Source organism: Eschrichtius robustus, chromosome 10 (assembly GCF_028021215.1).
Source record: "Eschrichtius robustus isolate mEscRob2 chromosome 10, mEscRob2.pri, whole genome shotgun sequence".
Taxonomy (NCBI): domain Eukaryota; kingdom Metazoa; phylum Chordata; class Mammalia; order Artiodactyla; family Eschrichtiidae; genus Eschrichtius; species Eschrichtius robustus.
Genome location: NC_090833.1, coordinates 20,797,115 through 20,820,782, shown reverse-complemented (window position 1 = coordinate 20,820,782; position 23,668 = coordinate 20,797,115). Strand labels below are relative to the sequence as shown.

Genomic DNA, 23,668 nt, shown 5'->3' with positions numbered 1-23,668 from the left:
AGTACTTAGTACAGTACCTTGCACAAAGTACACAATATGTTTTATACACATGTGTACACACCCTATTACCTTAAAATGTTGATTCAACTCAGATACCTCTAGAAGGAAGAAACCATGCTTGATCAGTGCACAAACTGACCTCCAACTATAAGCTGATATTAGCATAAATACAAACTACAGGATTGGGAAAAGTCTCAAAGATCACCTAGAGCAACCCCATTATTTAATAGACTGGGGAATGGAGAGTCAAGGATGGTAAGTGACTTGTCCATAAAGTCACACTCCTAACTGGGGGCAGAATCAACATCAGAATCTAGGCTTTTCTGTATCTTTTACAGAACTTGAAAATGCTTTCTGATGATCAGTTCCAGATTTCTTTTTTCTACCTCTACACTGGTGATTTATCATCATTATGCTAATCAGATTTGCCTACATATAACTTTTTTTTTTTTTTTTTTGCAGCACCGCGTGGCATGTGGGATCTTAGTTCCCCAACCAGGGATCGAACCCATGCCCCCTGCATTGGACGCAGGGAGTCTTAACCACTGGACCACCAGGGAAGTCCCTGCCTAGATATAACTTTTATATAATCTACAACACAAGTATATACATTACTGGCCCCTTAAGAATGCTTTTTGATTATCATTATTGGATTGTTTTATTCTACTACTAAACTGGAAGCTTCTTAGGGGCAGGAACTGTTCCTTATTCCTATCTGTATTAGCTGAAGCCAAGTACCATACACTTAGTAGGCATTCACATATTTCTTCATTTCAAAGTCTCAACGGAAAGAAAGGGCTAAGACCAAAAACAAAAACAAAAAAAACCCCCACAAACCTCCTGATTACCACTTTACTATTGCTAGGTTAACCATGGACCAAGAGGCCTGGAAATTTGGAACACAGATTATCAATCATCTAGACAGCCATCCTAGGCACTAATACTCTCACTTCTATTAGGCTTGACTATCTTAAGTGGAATCAAGTAAGTCACACATTTAAGTCAAGATACTTAAAAAATAATAATCAAGTAATATTTACAGTAAATTACAGTTGTACAAGAGGAACTGAGAAGCAGCCGCAGTACTCACAGTCATATGTTTTACTTCCTTAGAGAAAACTGACAAAGGAATAGCTGAATCAGGGAATGCTGGTGAAACTTTCTGTATTCTCAATCTTAAACTTGATTTAGTTTTTCTGGTTATTACTGGGAACAAAAATAAGTTACCTGTATAACTTTGTTTACTAAGCCTTTTATCATTCAATTAGCTGTTGTCTGTGTTTAGGAGTACAGTCTCCTGCCTAGAACTAGTTTCTCAGGTCTTTGAGGAGCCTGCAAAGGAAATCAGCATAGCTGAGCCACCAAGAACTTATCTCAGGCCAGGAACCTGGAAGAGCACATGACTGTGGTTATCCACCCAGGAATTTTCAGTCAGCAGTGTACTGCTTGTTGCATCAAAGCTGGAAGCCCTAAACTCTACTCAAGATTCTTTAATAACCTATATGGAAAAAGAATCTGAAAAAGAATGGATATATATATATATATATATATATATATATATATATATATATATATATATATATATATATATAATTGAAACACTTTGCTGTACACCTGAAACTAACACAACATTGTAAATCAACTATACTCCAATATAAAATAAAAATTAAATTAAAAATAAAGTTGGGAGCCCTAACATTCATTTACAGACTTCCCTCAAAGACTTTCACCTAGTGAAGAATGTGAATTTAAAGTATATCTTGTGGGCTTCCCTGATGGCGCAGTGGTTAAGAATCCGCCTCCCAATGAAAGGGACACGGGTTCGAGCCCTGGTCCGGGAAGATCTTACATGCCACGGAGCAACTAAGCCCTTGTGCCACAACTACTGAGCCTGAGCTCTAGAGCCCGCGAGCCACAACTACTGAGAAAGGCCGCGCTCCGCAACAAGAGTAGCCCCTGCTCGCCGCAACTACAGAAAGCCCGCGCGCACCAACGAAGACCCAACGCAGACAAAAATAAATAAATAAATAAATTTATTAAAAATAAATAAAGTATATTTTGTAAACTTTCAAAAGGCACAGCCATTTACAAAACAGGTTTGCCTGAAAAAACATTAATTCAAATGGCTGACTACATAGTCAACAGCAACAGGCTGGATGTGTGGAAATAGTGAATGTTTTGGGTGGAGTAGGGAAAAAAGGAACCAAAGCACTGCTTAACTCTAAAATAATTGAGCAACTGAAAGAACTCAAGGGGGAGCTAAGTGGATGGAGGGCATCCAAACTGAGGGTAGGGGTGGAACAGGGCAGTGAGAGTGAAAAAAGGACTCAGGATGGCTAATGTAGAGCTGATCACAGTGTAAGTCAAAAGATCCTATTTAAGACCAAAAGAGAGCCAGTGTCGTTTTAGGTCAATCACGTACTGGACTCTCCACCAGGACTAGAAGCAACCTGAGACCAGAGAGAGCAGCTTAATCATTTTTGTAACCTCTAAGTATTTAGTAGAATGAGGAGTATATATTGGTGTATTCATCATTCTTCAGTACATTCTTAAATTGGTTAAACAGATGTTCAAAGAAAGACTCTGCAAGGATCAGAACTTGGCAGCTCACAAGTTTGAAGGGAGTCAAGCTGTTTACCGACACAACACAAGGGAAAAGGCTAAATTGATTAGTGGAAGAGGGAAAGCCCTGCCTCTTGAAGACCTGTACCCCAGGCTAGTTTATATAGTGACTGGGGACAGGGGACAGCAACTGCAGTTTCTTACACTGGTTTTAAGCTTTACAGTGCAATTTCACAGTCATTATTCACTCAGTAGGCACCTCCTGAGCACTCACTATGTGCCAGGAACCATGCCGAGCGCAGAACACTATGAACAACGTAAACAGTTCTTGTCTTGTCAGGGCTCAAAATCTAGTAGGTTCTGTGTACAAAGATAAAGGTAAACACACCTAGTTGTGGGAATAAGTAAGAGAAAGCAATTTATTCTGCCTGGGGCCGTGGGAGAAAGGAAAGCACCAAAAAAGTGACATCCGAGCTAGGCCTTGAAGGATGCTGAGGCTGACGCACCAGCGCCAATTCTGAAGTGTCACCGCCTTGTCCACGGAGAAGAGAAAGTCTCATATAGGCACCAGCTGACTCATAAAAACTCTGAGACAGGTATTTTCATCAATAATCACCCCCATTTCACAGAAGGAGAAACTGTGACCCCGAAAGCAAAAGTCGAACCCCAGGGTCCTACCGCGCGTCAGGGGAGATGCCAGGTCCAGAATCCAGGTGGACAGACGCAGCACAGTTTCGAGCTCTGCCTGGATTCTGAGACCTGTGGAGCACCGGAATGTGGAAAGGCTCTGGACCCGGAAGTTGGGAAGAGGTCTGATAAGAGAGCGGCCCCTCCAACCGAATGGCCAGGATCTCTCAGCCACGCCCTCTGCCCCACGCGTGTGTCACTCACCCGCCGCTAGGCGAGAGGAAGTCGGTGTCGTCTTCGTCGCCCGCACCGAACATCGCGCCGCCTTTCGCCCCGCTTCTGGAAGGAAGTCGGAGGGTTTCCAGAGCCTTTCACCTCCGACGTCGTAAAACGCCGCCGCGCCGTGCTGTTTTCCGGCAGGACGAACTCTCGCACGGTGACTCGGCCAGGAGGAGACTAGGTTCTGGAGAAGGTGGAGCAAAGGCAAATGAGAGGACCTGGAGGGGGAGGCACGCCGCGTGACGAAAGGCTTCTCCGGCCCTCAGAGGCGGCGAGACGCACAGGCGCTCCGAAGCCCTGCGCGGCGATTGGCCAGAGAGGCAGGGGGCGGGGTAGGGGCGGGAATCGGCGCTTCGGTGGCGGTCTTGGACACGTCGAGAGGGTCAGAAGTGGAGGGGGCTTCTGAAGAGTCCTGGGGGTGTGACAGAATAAGGTTCTGAGAGGGAGGCGCCGGTGGCGGGACTCGATCTGGGAAGGTAAGGCCTCTCCCGCCCCTCTCGCAACCCTGGCACGAACACAGTTCTTTCCCCTCTGAGACGAGGACCTCCGCGCCACTCTTCTCAGCTCGGCGAAAGGAAAAAGGGCCCGGGACTGGAGGTCTGGAGACCTGAGCTTTCGGCCCGGCCCCCATAGTGACATAACCGGAGTAACCTTGGGGCAAGGTATTCCGTGCCTCAGTTTCCCCGTCTGTAAAACCAGCCTGATTCCCTCTGCCGCTTGTCCCCTGTGGCCGCCCTCGCTATTTATTCAACGGGTTATTTGTCCAGTGCTACCGTGTGCCGACTGGTCAAGAAGCTTTAAGGCCTCAGAGGTCATCGAATTCAACCCCGGTCTTCTCATAATCCCAGACTTTACAGGTAGGGAAAGAGAGGAACTAAGCACTTGGATGACTAGTCCGAGGTCACACAGAGTAAAGGGCAGCCTGGGGCTGGATCCCTAGTCTCTTGATTCGGGAATTAGCAGGCTGCCGGGTCAACAAGAACCTTACCAGTCCTTAAGTACTGTATTCTCTCACAGAGTGGTTATTGCTCCACTGTGGCATACATCTGGAGAGAGTCCCATCCCTAGAGTCCACCTATGCAGGTGATCAGGAGAGCTGGAATGTTCTGGGGGTGGGTGATGGAAAGGAGGAAACTTCAGAAGCTGAAAACCCCCCAGCACCAACCTTGGCCTGGGTTTTGCTTAGTCTTCTTGGCACAGACCTAAGACAACATCAATTGCTGTCGACTTCTCTGCCTCCGGTTTCCACCCTCTCTGTATCTTATATATGCATTTCTTTGGTTAACCTGTGGTCATTTTTGGAACAATCTCGGGGTAGGCCTGGCTTAGCGGAGGTGTGGATAAGCAGATCATGTCCCACTGTAGCTTCTGTTTCCGTAGATCTCAGGAGTGCTTTCACTCTGGGCTTCTCCTCTCAATCAGATTAGTACAACAGGTGTCCCTTACCTGAATGTTTTAATCTGTTAGCATGAAATCAAAGTGAAGTGGTTGGTAGCTCCTTCTCAGAGATTTTATACCTCTTGGCACTTGCCTTGTTCTGCTTATTATAGTTTGTGTGCTTCTACTAAATTGTAAGCTCCTCAAGGACGATGACAGTTTTATTAATCTTGGTGTCTCCTGTGTCACAGAGCGCTATGCCTTCTTGCCCGTAATGGGTCCTCACTAATTCTTTGTTAGACCAAGTAGTGGAATTCATCCTTGTTTCCTTATTCCTTAATTTATTCCCTTAGGATATTTTTTTCCGTGTGACCCAGAGAGCCCAGCAATGGCTCTTGCCTTTTATAGGTAGCTTCCAGAAAGATAAAAATGCTGTACTAGCTGTGAACTGTCTGTGTTGCTTAGTCTCTTGTGTCAGTTGAAGATGATTTTCCTATTGTTTAAAGCTCTAGGGGAGAGGAAAGAGAAATAGGATAGCTAAAAATATTATATGTAGGTCTAATTTTTGTTAGCAGAGTATTCCTCTGTTAAACTGAAGGATAGGGCTGTTGTCTGCTTCCTGTGTTTATTTTACAGATTAAGATGGTTAAAGCAGTGAAGGCTGACAGTGTTAAAGCAATGATGCAACTGGAATCTAAGCGCTGGAACTGGAACCCTTTGTGGTAGCTCTCTGTTAAATGTGAGCTTGGCAACTCTCAGGAAAAAAAAAAAAAAAAGAATAAGCTGCATAAGTAACAGCTCTTTCTTACCCCTCTCCCCAGTACTGGTCATTGTCATTCCAGCACCACAACATCTGAATCGTGCTTTTTAAAAATGCTAAAGGGGGGAAAAATGCTAAAGGGAATCATTGAGCACTTATTTTGCATTCTTGAGTTGGGGGTGTTTTTATCCAGGGTGTTTAAGTCGCCTTTCTAGATAGGCTGGAATCCTAAAATCTGGATCAGCCTTTTTGGTGATGGAAACACCACAAATATGGGTGCCCAGATCGCCACTGTGGGACACAGCTGCTGGTTCTGATTGGCAGTATGAGGAAGGGGAAGATAGTGGTGAGGCTTCCTCAGTCTTCCAGGCTTTGAACTGCAGGATTGAGTGTACCTAAAAAGCCACTGTCTTCCTGAAGTAGAATACTGGACTAGGAATCAGGAAACCTGAATTCCTGTCCCAGCCCTTCTAACTCGCTCTAAGCTTGGGCCAGGCTCCCTAAACACTCCCAGTTATCTATCAAATAGTACTGCTGGGAGGTAAATAGGCACAACCCTGTCTCAAGTTTAAATAAAGCATTTTTGTTTGTTTTGCTTAAGTATACAGCTTTTAGATGTGTTTATAAAATGTATTGACCCCCTGAAGATTAACCAGAAAGCATCAATTTTAACAATTCCTTGAATTATCAGCAATTTTGCTACAATTTAGATGACAATTTTTATATACAGGTACACCTATATTAATCTGTTCTGGTGGATGCATTTTAAAATTAATAGTTTAAAATTATAACCAAGTTAGATCTTAGGTGTGGTGTTAAGGATGTGAATTGAACGTAGGTTTGGGGGGGGTATAGTGTTCTTTTTGTTCAGTCACTGAAACAGAAGAACGTCAGAACACAATTCAAGAAACATCACCTGAAAACCTGCTATGTATACACGCTGTGCTGGGTGTTGCCTGGGATGAGAAAATGAGTAAGTCAATGTTCCTGTCCTCAAAGTGCTTATAGTTGAATAATGGCGATAATTGAAGTATACAAATAGCCATAATAGAAGATATAGCAAAGTAAGTCTCATAAGTAGAAATTAATGATTGTAGGATATCGAAGGAAGAAGAGATCAAATCTACATAGTTTGGAGGAAGGTGTGGGTTAGATAGTGGGCTTTGAAGATGAGTGGGATTCCAAGTGGAAGTAAGGAAGTAAGGCTTTCCAGGTTGAAGGGAAAAGTTAACTGAAAAAAAGTAAGTGAAAGCAGGGAATCATACAGATATTAGTTACCCGTAGATCTTAAACATTTTATTTTAACTTAAAACTTAAACATCTTTTTGCCATTCTTTTGACATAAGCCTTTTCTTGGAGTGTGGGTCTCAGAGATCTGCAAACTACAGTGTGAGGGCTAAATCTTATCCTAGCCTGCTGCCTGTTTCTGTAAATAAAGTTTTATTGGAACACAGCCTTGCTCACTTGTTTATGTATTATCTGTGGCTACTTTCACATACAAGGTGGAGTGGAGTATAGTTATGTGTATCTTTATCTAGTCTTTCCTAAGCTTTCAACTTGTATAGCATAGTAGTTAAATCTCTGGAGCCAAATTGTTTTGCCACTTTTGAGTTGTATAGGCCTTGGGCATGTTGTTCAGTCTCCTCCTTTGTGAAATAGGGACAATAATAGTGTCTAGTTCCCAGGGCTCTTATGAAGATTATGTGAGTTAATTCACGTAAAACACTTAGAACAGTGCCTGGCAGGTAGTAAGTACTCAGTTAATATTAGCTGCTGCTGTTGTTTTCCTCTTCACATTTATACTTCATTGCTTTATATAATACTTTATTAAATTATATATTTAGAATAATAAACACAATTGGCATAAATTGTTTTGTGAATAAACACAACTGACACCCTCAATAAGCACATAATTTCACTGAGAGGGAGAGCAGAAGTGTTGCTCCCATGATACTGGAGAATAGCCTAGCTGATGTGTGATCAGTTAAATTGGTTAAGAGAGTTCTGTGCAATAGTTTGCTAATAGTTTACTGTTGTCTTAAACAGTATACATAGGGAAATAGTGGATTAAAGTTGAAAAGGAGACCAGGGCCATATTTGTCAAATACCTTGAAGGCCAAGCTAACAAGTTTGTACTTAGCCCAGTAGGAAATGGAATTTTTTATTTTAAATGACCTCAATCCAGTTTTCCTTTTGATTATAATCTCAGTTTTGAACTGAGAAAAATAAATGTTCTAAACTGAATGTGAATAAAATTAAATGACTTCTCTAAAGGTAACAATTTATACCATACTCTTAAGAGTCTCTGATTCTTAAGTCTGTTCCTCTCCTTGTTCCAGTTTGCCTCTGCTATTGATTCTTCTTTTTGCCTTCCTCACCAGACATGCCACAAAAGAGAAAAAGATGACATAGTTATCACTGAAAAAGTAAGTGTTTACAGCAACAAGATGACTTCAACTAGTGGAAGATGTCAGATAAGTCAATAACCAGGCAGCACCCAGATAACTCTGCCATTTAAAGTTGGCAAGCCAGGCATGGTTGGGGAAAAGGGAGGGAAGAGAGAGGGCAGGTTGCTGATTGATGCCTGCACTCCCACATGCAGCTTTTAGCATAAAAAAGCCATTAAAAAAATCAAAAGTTTTCTGTAGTTTGTGACTAAGTATGAGAAGTCAGCAAGGGTCTGATTCTTAATCCATTAAAGTGAGCAGTTTATGCCAAAAGAAATCTTAGAGTAGGCACTGGGAAGGAAATGCTTTTGAAGTTCCATTGCTTTGAGTAATATCATTTCATGATTTAGGTAACATCCCCAAGCAGGGGGGGGCCCATCCTTAGGAATACAAAGCCCTGCAGAGAAGGAAAGGGTTGAGAAGGGTCCACCCTACCTCTTTTCCTTTGCACAAAGGCCCTAGGCTTTTGTATACAACCTGCTTTTGTAGGCTGAGGACATTGTGCAATACAGCATAATGAGATAGAAACCTGCATTACAAAAGTAAATAAGAGAAATGATTTGGGGAGAACACATAAAGAGCAAAACTCTAGCAACCAGTAAAACGTTAGTGGGACCTTTTTTTAGCCAGTTTGAGTCTTTCCCTAAATAGGTAGTCGAGTTATTATAGAACTATACAGTGTTTGTATAATTTTGAAGCAGTTTAGAGCATCTAGAATGTATTCGTTCAGTTTATGAAATGAAAGAAGAGGAATGCTGCTAACTGTACCCGCAGGCACCCATGCCTCTCTCCTACCTTTTCTAATGGCTTTTTATCAGTTCCCATACAACCCTGTGCATAATCTATATCTTAGTATATCTCATGCTGTATTTTAATTATTTGTATATATCCCTTCTCCATCAGACTGCGCTTCTTGAGGATAGGGTTTCATCATAGTACCTTCACTCAGTAGGTACACAATAAATTTGAATGAATGAACGAACAAACGAATGAATGAATGAATGAAGAGACCTAGTTCCCCAGGTCACACAGATAATAAGCCCCTAGAGCCAGATATAGAACCCAGGTCTCCTGATTCCTAGCCCAGTACTTTTCTACTATGCCATGCAGCCTCTATCTGAGGTTTTGAACAACTTTTCTCTCAGAGGGAGGGAGGAGTAAAAAAGGAAAAGGTAAAATGTTTTCTAGTTTCTGCCTCACACCAAATTAATTCCCAGCATTCTCCACAGGCAAACCAACAACCCTGTGATCTAGACAATTGAAATCCCGTGTAATATAACTAAATGGAAGGTTTAGCAAGGGGGACCTTTGTCTGCCTTTGATTATAACAAAGAGGCATTTAAAACAATGCTTTGCCAACCTATACATATCTGACTAGCTAGTGTTCTTTAAATCAGGCTATAAGAGTCTTTGTGTTTTAAGTGACATGAATATGAGCCCTATGTGTGACTTGGACGTCTCATTTCAGAGATTAATTTTGTCCTCTAATGAGAAAGCAAGCTACCATTAATAATATCTCATATTTACTGTACCTTAGAATTAGGAAGTATTTTGACATATTTTATTTGATCCTCACAACCTGTGAGATTGGCAGGGTGGATATTTTTATATCCATTTTGTAATAAATGAACTAGTACATGTTGAGTTCAGGCGATTTGCTTAATGTCACATAGCTAATGTATGGCAAACTTATGTCTATAGTTCAGAGTCTCTGATGCCTAGTCCAGGGCTGTCTCTACTCTTATCACACTTTTTATAAAACACTCAGATCTTTACATAAATCATACTTAAGCATTCATGGTTAGCATGGTGGAAATGTGTCAAGACTACAAAAGGATCCAGTAAGAGGGTTATGAAAGGGTGCATCTCGGGATTGCTTTATTCAAGGATGTGGCTTAGCCAACAACAAAAGGTATCAGAGAAGTAGAGTATAGTAACTGGGAGATCCACTCCCCAATGGACTTAGGCCCTTCTATCGTTGCATAACTAAAAGACCTTTTCAGTTTGTTTGTTTGACATATCAAATTTGAGTTGTCCTATTCGGACCAGGCAAATAAAAGCTTTTCCAAAGGCCTTTGTGAAGAATGTAGTTGTACATTTGATCTTCTTTGTACAGAAAGGTGAGAGTGGGCAAGAGAAACAGGAGCTTCTATATTATTTGCCACTAAAACAGGATATATAAAGCTCAGAAACCCCTCCTACTTAGCTGCTTCCCTACAAACTATCTGGAGAAATGGGAGTGTTGGGGAAAGTAGCTAGCCTAGTGTTACAGAAGCAACGTACGAGAAGCAGATGTTATAGGTTCAGTTGACTAAAGAGTATATTAGCATCATTATTCAATGACCTAGGCCTCAGTTTCCCCATCTGTAAAATAAAGGAGTTGGACTTGATAATTTAATTTTTTAGTAGGAAATATATTCACATGGTTCACAATTCAAAAAGTACACAAGGATATGTAGTGAAAAATGTTGCTTCTAATCCAACCCACATCTGACCAGTTGCCTTCCTAGGGATCACAATGTTACTACCTTCTTATTCCCCCACGCCCAGAGGTAGTATGGGTGTTTACAAATAATATGTATATACTTTTTTCCCTTTCAAAACTTTTTACAAATGATAGCATATAGTGCCCCTTATTTTTTCATCTCATAAGCTACCCTGGAGATCATTATCAGTATACAAAGAGCTTCCTCATTCTTGTTTATGGCTGCAAAGTAGTCCACAGCACATCTTATAATGTATATATTTTCATTGCAAGATGGCGCTTTGAGCATATCTCGTTTCCTTCTCAAAATCCTAATGAAATGACTTTAGAAATACAAAAATAAGAAAAAGTATGATATTGTGATTTATAATGAATATATATTTGGTCTTCATCCCATTTCTGGCTCAGAGCTAACACCCTTGGAATTTCCTAAGTGACTAGAGCTATAAAGGTGTCTTTTGTTAATAAGGTGACTTCTCTGAGGATGGGGGCTAGTTGCCTGTGAAGCCAACCAAAGTGACTAGAGGGTTGGAACTTTCAGCCCCTGACTTCCTGGGAGAAGGGAGGGGCTGGAGATTGAGTTTAATCAACAGTGGCCAAATTGAATCAATCATGCCCATGTAATGAAGCCTCCATAAAAACCCAAAAGGACAGGGTTCCGAGAGCTTCTGGCTTGGGGAACCAGAACGCTTCCACGTGCCACCATGCCGGCCCCAACCTACAAGGACAGAAGCTCCTTTGTCCAGGACCTCACTATATATATCTCTTCATCTGGCTGTTGATTTGTCTCCTTTAATATACTTTGTAATAAATCAGTAATCTAGTGGGTAAATGGATTTCCTTAGTTCTGTGAGCCACTCTAGCAAGTTTGTAGAACTCAAGGAGAAGGGATTGTGGGAGCCTCTGATTTATAGCCAGCGGATCACAAGCACAGGCTTGCAACTGGCATCTGAAGTGAAGAGCAGTCTTGTAGGACTGGGTCCTAAATCTGTGTAATATGATGCTATCTCTGAGAAGATAGTGTCAGAATTGAGTTGAATTGTAGGACACCCAGCTGGTGTTGGAGAATTGTTTGGCAGTGGGGAAACCACCCATAAAAAAAGTATCCTTTATCATTAGAAAACAGAGAGAAAGAAGTGTGAAACTTCGAGACATTTCAAAGAATATAAATGCAGATTGGAATCAAATTGAAACAAATTACTGACCACCTGATTCATTATAGGTGAAGAACATCCCTTCCTGTGAAGTGAAGTGGACAGAGTTCACTAGCACACTCTGAAAACTCCTAAAATGAGAAAAGCAAAGGTTAGAAAGAAAGGTTAGCTATGGAGCAATGGGCGAAGGACAAATCAAAGGATTTGGGGGATTATACCTATGCCAAGTTTAGAAAGAACAGTAGATTAAGAAGTAACAATAATGACTATTTATCGAGGGCATGATGATTTATCGAGGGCTTACTGTGTTTAGGCACTGTGCTAAGTTGGTGTTTAAATGCACACTGTCACGAGGTAGGTGCTACTGTCATCCCTATATTAGAGGAGACTAACTTACCCTCTTAACCACTATGCTGTTGCCTCAGTGAACTCTTCGTAACAATCCTGTGAGGGAGGCTACTTTTATTACCTGATTTTAGAGCTGAGGCCCAAAGATATTAAGTAATTTGCCCAAGGGCCCACAACCAGTAGGTCCAGTTTTACCAGTTAGAGAATAACTTGCATACTTGGAAAACCGCCATAAAAAAGAAAGAGAAAATATCTCTTCTGCCCACAGCTTCCTCCTCATGTTTTTTTTTGTTTGTTTGTTTTTAGTGGCCTATTCAGGATCTCTAACTGAACTCCCATTCTCAGAAATGCAGGAGTTGATGGTTAGGGACAGGCCCTGGAGTGCTCAGCTGGGAACAAATCTTAACTTCATTAATCATGTTGGGAACTATATACAACATTTTCTTCACACAGAAGGTTTTTTGTTGTCTTATTAGTCAGCAATAAAGTCTGTTTTTCTGATAGTTCAATTCCTGTATTTCACAACTAATCTAGAAAAATAGAACTGTAGAAGATATATAACTTCCCCTTCATCTGGAACTCAGATTTTATTCACACAGTGGGTGAAAGAAACCTCTCTCAAATCCCAAAGATGAGCCATTTGTTATTAAATTTAGTGTTAGCCCAGAAAGTTCTTTGATTAGTAGGTGGTGGTGTGTGTAAATTCTAAGTGAGACTGGGCAAGCTTTGTGCCCTTTTGGAATATCAGAATAAACAAATGTTTTATTTTAGTTCCTGGTTGAATCTTGACTTTCTTTCTTTTGTTTTTTTTTTTAGCTCCCTCTTCTTAAGCATACAGTCATTAGAGCCTGTGTACTATATCTGTGTTGTACATCTCTGTAATTCAGAACTTTGGTTCTCAAATTTTAGAGCGCATAAGAATTGTCTATATATCTGGATAAATACCTAGAGTCTGAGACCCCATTCCCTGAGAGGAGATTCAGTAGTCTGGAGTGGGGTCCATAATTTTCAGTTTTAGCCAAACATCTCAAATAATTCTGATTCAGGCGGTCCTTGGACCATACTTTGAGAAACGCTTGAGTTAGGAGGGAAGCAATTAACATTTATTATTTACTATGTATGTTATTAATGTGCCAGTCGCTTTCATATGTATTTTTACATTTGATGTTCAAAAAAATTGTAAGACTTTATTAACCCAGGTTTATGTGTATGTATTATCCCCACAAAGTTTTAGTAACTTGTTCTGAGCTCCAAAGATGGCATTGCATTATGACAGTCAGCAGTCTGACTCCAAGAACCAGGAGGGCTGTTGCTCTTAGTATTTCTGCTTTAGGTATTTCTCAGAAGAGATGATTGTATAAGATTGGCGAATTGGAAAATATTAGAAAGTGATATGAACAGTCTGTTAAGTTAAAGCCACTGAAATGTTGGAATGTCTAACGCATATCATCTAATATTCAGAATGTTCCTAGAAAAGACAAGTATGCATTTGTTCTTCTTTGAAACGATATTATACACACCTAAACTTTTCTAATTGAAATAGGCCCTAAAGATGAGTTATTCTATTTCTTCACTAAGGAAATTGTGACCATAAAGATTAAATTGCTTAATGTAATGGAAACACCCGGGCTAGAACCCAGATCTTACTTTCTTTCAAGTTGTAATAATTATAAAGGGTAAGGTAGGCTACGATCCATACGTTGCCTGAGAATTACTCAGAAGACTATTGAATCAGTGGTTGAGAGCGATGACTCTTTGTGACATTCACCATTTGAAAGTTCACACAGAGGCATAATAATTAAAGGTGTTCTGGTATTTTAAAGGAGTAGAATAAATGGTGACTTTTTTTTAACGGTGACTTTTTTTTTTTTTTTTTAAACAAACTTTAGATTTGCAGCCTCTTTTTTTTTTTTAAACTAAATATTTCAGCTTTTTTTTTTTTTTTTTTAACTTTGGGTTTATTTACTTATTTATTTATTTATTTATGGCTGTGTTGGGTCTTGGTTTCTGTGCGAGGGCTCTCTCTAGTTGCAGCAAGTGGGGGCCACTCTTCATCGCGGTGCGCGGGCCTCTCACTATCGCGGCCTCTCTTGTTGCTGAGCACAGGCTCCAGACGCGCAGGCTCAGTAGTTGTGGCTCACGGCCCCAGCCGCTCCGCGGCATGTGGGATCTTCCCAGACCAGGGTTCGAACCCGTGTCCCCTACATTGGCAGGCAGATTCTCAACCACTGCGCCACCAGGGAAGCCCCATAACGGTGACATTTTTATGAGTTATTCTTTAAAAGTTCTGTTTCTGACACTGAAAATATATAGTAGAATGGCATTTGGGGCTTTTGTGAATTTTAATGGAATGCTGAAATGTGGCCTGGAGCTCAGGCTATGTGGAAGTCCATTCTCACTTAGAGCTACAGAGGCAGAGCAGCCAAGAATACTGCAGGTAATAGTTTTAACAAATTGTAGGCCATAGCATGGTGTAAAGTGTTGCAAGACACAACTACTCTGGAGGTAGATAACTAGATTTAGCTCCTCCTGGACAACTTAATGGGGTTTATAGACTTGACAAGGCCCTTGGATAACTTGATCTTTGTTTACTCCAAATGTAGGGAATATTCACTTGTGCCTCCCAATAGAAATAGGTCTACATTTCTTTCTAAGCTCCCTAAAAACTATAACTCTGTTTCCTTATCTCAATTTTTCAGAATTGCCCCCATAAAGTAAAATAGCTACCTTTGTGTTAAGAGACAGGGACGCAAATAGTTGGGTAGAAGTACAACGATACAAGTAATAGGTCACCGGACTTGAGGTCAGAATCTGGATTCTAATTGCAGACTGCCTCGAGACTGACTGACACGTGACCTTGGCTAGTCAGTTAACCTCGTGTACCTCAATTTTCCAGCTGTAAAATAAGTAGCCGTTCTTGTTTAATCCAGGCCTGTCCTTCATGTGGAGTTAGGTCTAGAAACATACTACATTGTGGTAGCTCAGCAGAAAAACCTGAGAACATGCCAGAAAAGAAAATGAAGTTACTATTGGGCCCAGACTTAAAATCATTCAGTCAACAAATATTTATTGAATACAAAAGTAAAAGGTGTATTAGATTGCACATAGCCTAACGTAGGCCTTACAATGCATTCCATAAACAAGATGTGAGTAGTTTTCTTCAGCCTTGTTTTTGAGCACTCATAGAACATAATAATAACAACTCACAGAGTAATAATAATGCTTTTATGTATGTTATATGGTCTTTTTTTCTCTCTCAGTATTTCTTCCCATTCATTATCTTATTTGAATCATACAATAACCCTAAAGGAGAACAGGACAGATGTTATCTCATTCCCCTGAGTTTAGGATGAGAGGCTAAAACTCAGAGATCATTAGTGGCTCACAAAGAAGTAGGGTGATTCTGCCCCCCAGGGGATGTTTGGCAAAGTCTGGAGACATTTTGGATTGTCACACATGGGACAGTGCTACTTACATTCAGTGAGTAATGGCTAGGGATACTTACTGTTAAACATCCTACAGTGCACAGGACAGCTCATACAGCAAAGAGTTATTCAGCCCCAAATGTCAATAAGGCTAAAATTGAGAAACTGACATTGGTGTTTTATCCAAAAGAATACAAAGTGACAGAGTTGGATGAACCAGAATCCAGATCTTGGACTTAGTCTAGTATATTCTCCACTGCCCTTAGCATTAAAAACTGCAGTCACATAAATTCTGGATTTATTGCTAATGTTTCGTGGAGGTGTGAGTGAAAAGTGGGGTTTGTCATATATCACTGTTAAAGGTTTCCATGTATAGTACAGATTGTATAATCCAATAAAAATCTACTAAACACTTGCTGTGTGTCTTACAGTCTGCTGTCCATGTCCCACAGGGAGCTTAGTCTACCTTCATCATATTTCTTAACTTACTGAGCAACTACCAAATTTGAGTAATTTACCCAAATGGTATTGAAATCTGGATATGGCCCCTTTAGCAGCCTCTATGCATAGTACCTACTGCCAACCTAAAGACTCATGGGACTTTTATAGGAAATGTCACCAAGATACTCAGAGAGAAATTAGCAGAGCCAGGATTTGGATCTTATCTGACTCCAAACTCATGCTCTTAACAATATTCAGTAAGCTTAACTCTCTCCTACAAAAGGTGATGTGTGACTTTAGAAGCTCTTACAACCCAGGATGGTCCTTGTAGAATATCCTTCAGTTTTGCCCCTCAAACCATTAAATAACCCAGAAATTAGAAGGTTCTTCTAATCCTTCTAAAGTTTTAACAGATGTCTTTCTGGATTCTGGCAAATTAATGGATTATGGCCCATGGCTCTGTAAGGATTTTTTTTTTTCCATCTGGGAATGCCTCACAGAAAACTTGAGCAGGAAATATTATTAGGGAAGAACAAATAAAGGCCAGTTATTCTACACAGCAAAGTATTCTGTTAAAATATAAATCTGGTCACATCACTCCCCTGCTTATTACGCCTAAATAGCTTCCAGTTGCCCTTGGAATAAAATTTAGTCTCCTTTTAATGACCTATAAGGCCTTCTTCAGTATACCCCTTCTGCCTCTTTCTTCAACCTCATTGGCCTCTCTTCTCACTCAATGTGTTCTATTCATACTGACCTTGAATGACTTTGATTCTTTTCTTGCCTCAAGGGTGCTATTCTCTGCCCTTCTACCCAACTCCAGTAATTTATCAGTCTGTCTAAATGTTACCTCCTTAGAGAGGGCTTCTCTCTTCTCTCTCCACCTAACCCCCTCCATCTAAATTAGTTCTTTTACTGTTATTCTCCTATCACAGTACCATGTTTACTTCCTTCATATTACTTATCACAATTTCTAATTATATATACGTATACATATTTATTTGTTTCCATATTTAATGAGGATTCCTCCTCTAGAGTAGGTTCCGCAGAGGCAAGAATCTTGTCTTCTGCAGCTGGCTCCTTGTAAGTAGATATGAAACCTACATGGGTTTTGTAAGAATTAAATACATTTTGAGTGAGTGAATATTTGTCCAGTGTTCTTCCAGGTGCAGTAAGGAGGTATAAATTAGTTACTTGCCCTCTAAGAACTTGCTGTGTATATATGGTATTTTTTATCTCGTATTTTAAGAACTGTAAGTCAAATTTTCCATAAGAGAAGATTGCTAGAAAAATTCAGAAAAGAGAGAGAGATTTCTTCTGTCAAGAATTCAAGGAAAACCTCATAGGAGAGGTGGCATTTTAACGCAGCCTTAAAGAATGAACTAGATTGTAAACTCAAAAGCAGGGGCCGTATTTTAACTTTATCCTACTTCTGACACATTTTAAGTGCACTGTAAATGTTGAATAAATAATGATAGGATTTGCTCATATTCAGAAAATAGGGGGGGTGGGTTACTACAGAGAATGACACGGCCAAAAAGGCATACAAGTGTCAAAGTACTAAATTTATTCAGGAAAATTGAGTAAATCAATTTCAGTGGAATATTTGAATGTGAAGAGGGTGAGATTGGGATAAGGCTGGAAAGTAAATCTGTAACAGAGACATAAATGTCATGTAGTGAACATAAAATAAGTGTATCAGTATGAGAAGTTGGAGGTGAAGATACTTATGTGTCTCTTTGCAGAGAGATTAGTTTCTGGGAGTACAACCTAAAATGGAAATTACAGCTTGAGAAATACATGCAAATGGTATCTGGACACTAGTTTAGGTGGGAGTACTGGTTCTATTATCAACACCATCACCAAAAACTAGCAAAATGCAGGCTCCTATGAACCATCTCCTGTACTTGGCTTGGCTGGAAAGAGAGTGTTTGTTTCCTTATATTTCTGTAAGGGAAACATCCCAAGGGATGTGTTTGTGTTTTTTATGTTTTTTTCCCTGTAATTGATTTCTAATCTCATAGCTTGTGGTCAGAAAAGATGCTTGATATGATTTCAATTTTCTTAAATTTACTGAGGCTTGATTTGTGACCCAAGATGTGATCTATCCTGGAGAATGTTCCGTGTGCACTTGAGAAGAAAGTGTAATCTGCTGTTTTTGGATGGAATGTCCTATAAATATCAATTAAATCTATCTGGTCTATAGTGTCATTTAAAGCTTGTGCTTCCTTATTAATTTTCTGTTTGGATGATCTGTCCATTGGTGTAAGTGAGGTGTTAAAGTCCCCCACTATTATTGTGTTACTGTTGATTTCCTCTTTCATAGCTGTTAGCAGTTGCCTTATGTATTGAGGTGCTCCTGTGTTGGGTGCATTTATAATTGTTATATCTTCTTCTTGGATTGATCCCTTGATCATCATGTAGTGTCCTTCCTTGTCTCTTGTAACATTCTTTATTTTAAAGTCTATTTTATCTGATATGAGTATTGCTGCTCCAGCTTTCTTTTGATTTCCATTTGCATGGAATATCTTTTTCCATCCCCTCACTTTCAGTCTGTATGTGTCCCTAGGTCTGAAGTGGGTCTCTTGTAGACAGCATATATATGGGTCTTGTTTTTGTATCCATTCAGCAAGCCTGTGTCTTTTGGTTGGAGCATTTAATCCATTCACGTTTAAGGTAATTATCAATATGTATGTTCCTATTACCATTTTCTTAATTGTTATGGGTTTGTTTTTGTAGGTCCTTTCCTTCTCTTGTGTTTCCCACTTACAGGAGTTCCTTTAGCATTTGTTGTAGAGCTGGTTTGGTGGTGCTGAATTCTCTTAGCTTTTGCTTGTCTGTAAAGCTTTTGATTTCTCTGTTGAACCTCAATGACATCCTTGCTGGGTAGAGTATTCTTGGTTGTAGGTTCTTCCCTTTCATCACTTTAAATATATTGTACCACTCCCTTCTGGCTTGCACAGTTTCTGCTGAGAAATCAGCTGTTAACCTTATGGGAGTTCCCTTGTATGTTATTTGTCGTTTTTCCCTTGTTGCTTTCAATAATTTTTCTTTGTCTTTAATTTTTGCCAATTTAATTACTATGTGTCTCGGCGTGTTTCTCCTTGGGTTTATCCTGCCTGGGACTCTGCACTTCCTGGACTTGGGTGGCTATTTCCTTTCCCATGTTAGGGAAGTTTTTGACTATAATCTCTTCAAATATTTTCTCGGGTCCTTTCTCTCTCTCTTCTCCTTCTGGGACCCCTATAATGCAAATGTTGTTGCGTTTAATGTTGTCCCAGAGGTCTCTTAGGCTGTCTTCATTTCTTTTCATTCTTTTTTCTTTATTCTGTTCCGCAGTAGTGAATTCCACCATTTTGTCTTCCAGGTCATTTATCCGTTCTTCTGCCTCAGTTATCCTGCTATTGATTCCTTCTAGTGTATTTTTCATTTCAGTTATTGTATTGTTCATCTCTGTTTGTTCTTTAAAATTCTTCTAGGTGTCTGTTCTTTAATTCTTCTAGATCTTTGTTAAACATTCCTTGCATCTTCTCCATCTTTGCCTCCATTCTTTTTCCGAGGTCCTGGATCATCTTCACTATCATTATTCTGAATTCTTTTTCTGGAAGGTTGCCTATCTCCACTTCATTTAGTTGTTTTTCTGGGGTTTTATCTTGTTCCTTCATCTGGTACATAGCCCTCTGCCTTTTCATCTTGTCTATCTTTCTGTGAATGTGGTTTTTGTTCACAGGCTGCAGGATTGTAGTTCTTCTTCCTTCTGTTGTCTGCCGTCTGGTGGATGAGGCTATCCAAGAGGCTTGTGCAAGTTTCCTGATGGGAGAGCCTGGTGATGGGTAGAGCTGGCTGTTGCTCTGGTGGGCAGAGCTCAGTAAAACTTTAATCTGTTTGTCTGCTGATGGGTGGGGCTGGGTTCCCTCCCTGTTGGTTGTTTGGCCTGAGGCAACCGAACACTGGAGCCTACCCGGGCTCTTTGGTGGGGCTAATGGCGGACTCTGGGAGGGCTCACGCCAAGGAGTACTTCCCAGAACTTCTGCTGCCAGTGTCCTTGTCCTCATGGTGAGCCACAGCCACCCCTTGCCTCTGCAGGAGACCCTCCAACACTAGCAGGTAGGTCTGGTTCAGTCTCCTGTGGGGTCACTGCTCCTTCCCCTGGGTTCCGATGTGCACACTTTGTGTGTGCCCTCCAAGAGTGGAGTCTCTGTTTCCCCTAGTCCTGTCGAAGTCCTGCAATCAAATCCCGCTAGCCTTCAAAGTCTGATTCTGTAGGAATTCCTCCTCTCGTTGCCGGACCCCCAGGTTGGGAAGCCTGATGTGGGGCTCAGAACCTTCACTCCAGTTGGTGGACTTCTGTGGTATAAGTGTTCTCCAGTTTGTGAGTCACCCACCCAGCGGTTATGAGATTTGATTTTATTGTGATTGCACCCCTCCTACCGTCTCATTGTGGCTTCTCCTTTGTCTTTGGATGTCAGGTATCTTTTTTGGTGAGTTCCAGTGTCTTCCAGTCGATGATTGTTCAGCAGTTAGTTGTGATTCCGGTGCTCTCACAAGAGGGAGTGACGTCCTTCTACTCCGCCATCTTGAACCAATCCTCCTGTTTCTTATATTGTAGTAGCCTGGTCCATTCATGTTTGCCTGGAAGGCATAGATGATTTAGAGATTGGAAAGTGGGTATTTAAAAAATTAAGTTTGTCCTTAGCATGCTTTTTCTTGAGAATGATAGCCCTCCATTATTATATAGCTGTATAATTCTCCATGTAATCAGTTCCTCCAAACAGGCTTCTCATCTCCTTTGCTCAGCCTGAGCAGCTTAATAAGGTGGAGTGGACATATGGAAAGATAAAATTTATGGTAGAAGGGGGTGACCTTGAACCAGTATTCGGAAGCAAAGCCTTTCTTCGTCTTATTCTGATTAGAATCGAATCACAGGTTTGCTTTCTGTCTTTTCTGTGGATAGTTAGAAAGAGATTCTCAGGGCAGCTCCTGAGTTATTGTCTTTTTTACTAAAATAGGTATTCTTAGCCAAGAACTTCTGTGTAAAAGAGCTACTCTCACTAATTTATAGCTGCTCTTTTATTCTTCTAAAAACTTGTCAGTCCATGGAGCATTTCTTGTTTGCCTAGATCACTGGCCATTCATAAATGAAGGCCCTTTAAGTTTTAAGTGTAACTGTTTGAAGTAGTTTTCCCCTTTATGTCTCTGGCAGATGGTTACTTTTGATGCATCCCATTAGTCTGATGTATGAGTAATACAGACATAGACTCTGCTTGTTACTTGAATATGTAGACTGTGCATAGGTTGGTTTCTTTCCACAAAAAGTGCTTTCAAGGAATCCTGCAACTGGTTTATTATCTTTGCTATTTATATTTCTCTTGCCTGATAAACAGTCATTTGTTCTTATGTTCCCTTAAGGTCATTATTACTGAGACCTTTTCAAGGGCAAGCATGGTAGCCAGGCTTAGATGACAAGATGGCTTTGGCCTAAAATGGCTTCTCTTATATCAAAAAGCTATATCTGGCTCTTTTCTCCGGGGACTCCCTACACTATTTGCTTACAGTAGAGCTCGTTTTGGTATATGGTGAAGAAAGAGAAAATAATATTGAAATCTGCAAGTAATCACTAAATTAATTCTTTGCCAGGTCTATCAACATCTTTCTCATCTCAACCCAACCACTGACACAGAGAAAAGCAAGTGAGAATTTGTTGTTGTTGTAGATGATCCCTTGGATTTATTTTTATTATCAACAAAGGCACAAAGTTAGAAGAGAAAATGGTAGCCTTAGTTTTATTGAAGGATTTTTAAAAGGATAAAATCTAAGTTTCCTTTCTTTCTTTCTTTTTTACTTTTTTGGTGGTAGTGGTAGTGATGGTGGTGGGGTTTTGGCAGTTATTCTCCAGAGTTCTGTCTTTATAAACCTGTGATTGTAGCAAGTGCCCTGTCAACTCCTATCACCTGCCAAATTTAGTCTGGGGAGAACTGTGTGTGTTTGATTTTTAAGGTCTTTTCCATTTCCTTTTTTCTTATTGGCCTGACTTATCTTCTCACTACCTCTACTGCCTCATTTTACTGAACTGATACGGCAGAAGTTTGGGAGTCAAAAGTTTTTGCCAGTTCTGGCTAGAACCTGTGTAAACCTATGATTTACTCAGCCTGATACCTTTTGGAAATGAAACTGGTGTAAGTATCCTTATGATTACTGCACCTCAAGAAGGACACAGGCCAAGGAAAGGCAGCTAAAATATCCAAAGCATGGTGTGGTTATATTCAAACAATTATGACCACTTTTCTGCCAGTCAATTTGGAGTAAGAATGTGAGGCCAGGGCCTAGAGGATGAGTGGAACAACATCATAGCCATCAACGGGAAGGGTCTTCCCCATATATATTCATCAAATTGTATTTCCCTTCCCTGGGAACTACTACATTTTTTTCTAAACAACTCCAGTGTATTGGCCTGGAATGCCAAGTTATGGAGAGGCACCTAAGCCCTATTTGTTATTGCATTATATCAAAGTCTCCCCTTTATTCCTGCATCTCCTTTACCACCTCCCTCCCCCAAAGAACAACATAAGTGCAGAATTCATAAAGCCATAGGAGAATTTCAAAGTTCACCTATAGAGGCACTTGAAACAAAGCCAGAGCCATATCTCAGAATATCTGCTGGCCCCATACAGGTCATAAAAAGGCAGGATTAGTCCAGTGAAACTTGTTGCTTGATCACATGAACATAGCCCATAAGCATGAACCCCTGTTTATGGTAGTATATTATCTTTGACCTTGAATTTCCCCTATCTGTGCTTGCCAGAAGCTTGTGTCATCAATCATAAATAATGACTACAGAAAGCAGAAGAGTGACTAGACAGATTTCCCTTTGTTTAATGTTTTTACAAATCCAAAAAGGAACATGACCCTAATCATTTTTTTTAAATATTTATTTATTTATTTATTTATTTGGTTGCGCCGGGTCCTAGTTGCGTCAGGCAGGCTCCTTAGTTGCAGCACATGGGCTCCTTAGTTGTGGCTCACCTGCTCCTTAGTTGTGGCATGCGAACTCTTAGTTGTGGCATGCATGTGAGATCCAGTTCCCTGACCAGGGATCAAACCCGGGCCCCCTGCATTGGGAGCACAGAGTCTTATCCAGTGCGTCACCAGGGAAGTCCCAACCCTAATCATTTTAAGAATAAAAACTTTCTTCCTTATCATTGAAGTCAGGAAAGACTGGAGGCAGTCTCCAAAAGAATTATCTGAGACTCCAGATTACATCTGTCTGAGCTGGAGGAAAGGGCCCATGTGGCAGATGTATGACCACTTCTGTGTAGTCTTTTTGTGGGGTCTAATCTCCATAGTCCCTATGGATTATTGTTTCTTATTCATCATTGTGCAATACCGGCAAAATAAAAGAGAATTTGAAGTTTAGACTAAACCTGTTAGAAGTAAGGTCAGTGCTAAGACTCAGAATGGGTATCAGAATTTAGCCTTCTTGCTAATTCCCTAACTTCTGTCTATAAATTGATATTTATTTTTCTAGAGATGCTAGATTTTGCAAAGAATCTGGCCCTCTAGTTAAGCTTTACAATGCGTGTGTTGGGGGGGAGTGTTGGCAGGAACAGAGGAAACTTCTTTTTCATGATCCTCAGAAGTAGACTGAGAAGGAATTAGACCCTTGAATACAAGGAAGTTTTGAAACCTATTTTTATAAATACTGCACCATACTTATTAAATGGAGGAAAGCAGAAGGCAGAAAGAAGTGTAAAGCTATATGGCAT

At 40.5% G+C, this 23,668-nt stretch overlaps 2 protein-coding genes across 6 annotated transcripts in view; one reads left to right on the top strand and one right to left on the bottom strand.

The window, feature by feature from the left end:
• FKBP15 (FKBP prolyl isomerase family member 15) overlaps positions 1-3,638 on the bottom strand; it is a 55,122-nt gene extending 51,484 nt beyond the window's left edge. For 2 of the 5 annotated variants that reach the window (XM_068551851.1, XM_068551853.1), the window contains exon 1: positions 3,454-3,636. In XM_068551851.1, the coding sequence (XP_068407952.1) occupies positions 3,454-3,506 (53 nt within the window). In that variant the 5' untranslated portion in view covers positions 3,507-3,636. Of the gene's footprint in view, positions 1-3,453 lie in introns of all 5 variants that reach the window. The other 3 variants (XM_068551852.1, XM_068551850.1, XM_068551854.1) reach the window with 3 other exon arrangements.
• A 177-nt stretch (positions 3,639-3,815) lies between these two features.
• The window catches only part of SLC31A1 (solute carrier family 31 member 1), a 30,682-nt gene continuing 10,829 nt past the window's right edge, over positions 3,816-23,668 (top strand). Inside the window, exon 1 of the mRNA XM_068551966.1 lies at positions 3,816-3,944. The gene's annotated coding sequence lies outside the window, so the exon portion shown is untranslated. The remainder of the gene's footprint in view (positions 3,945-23,668) is intronic.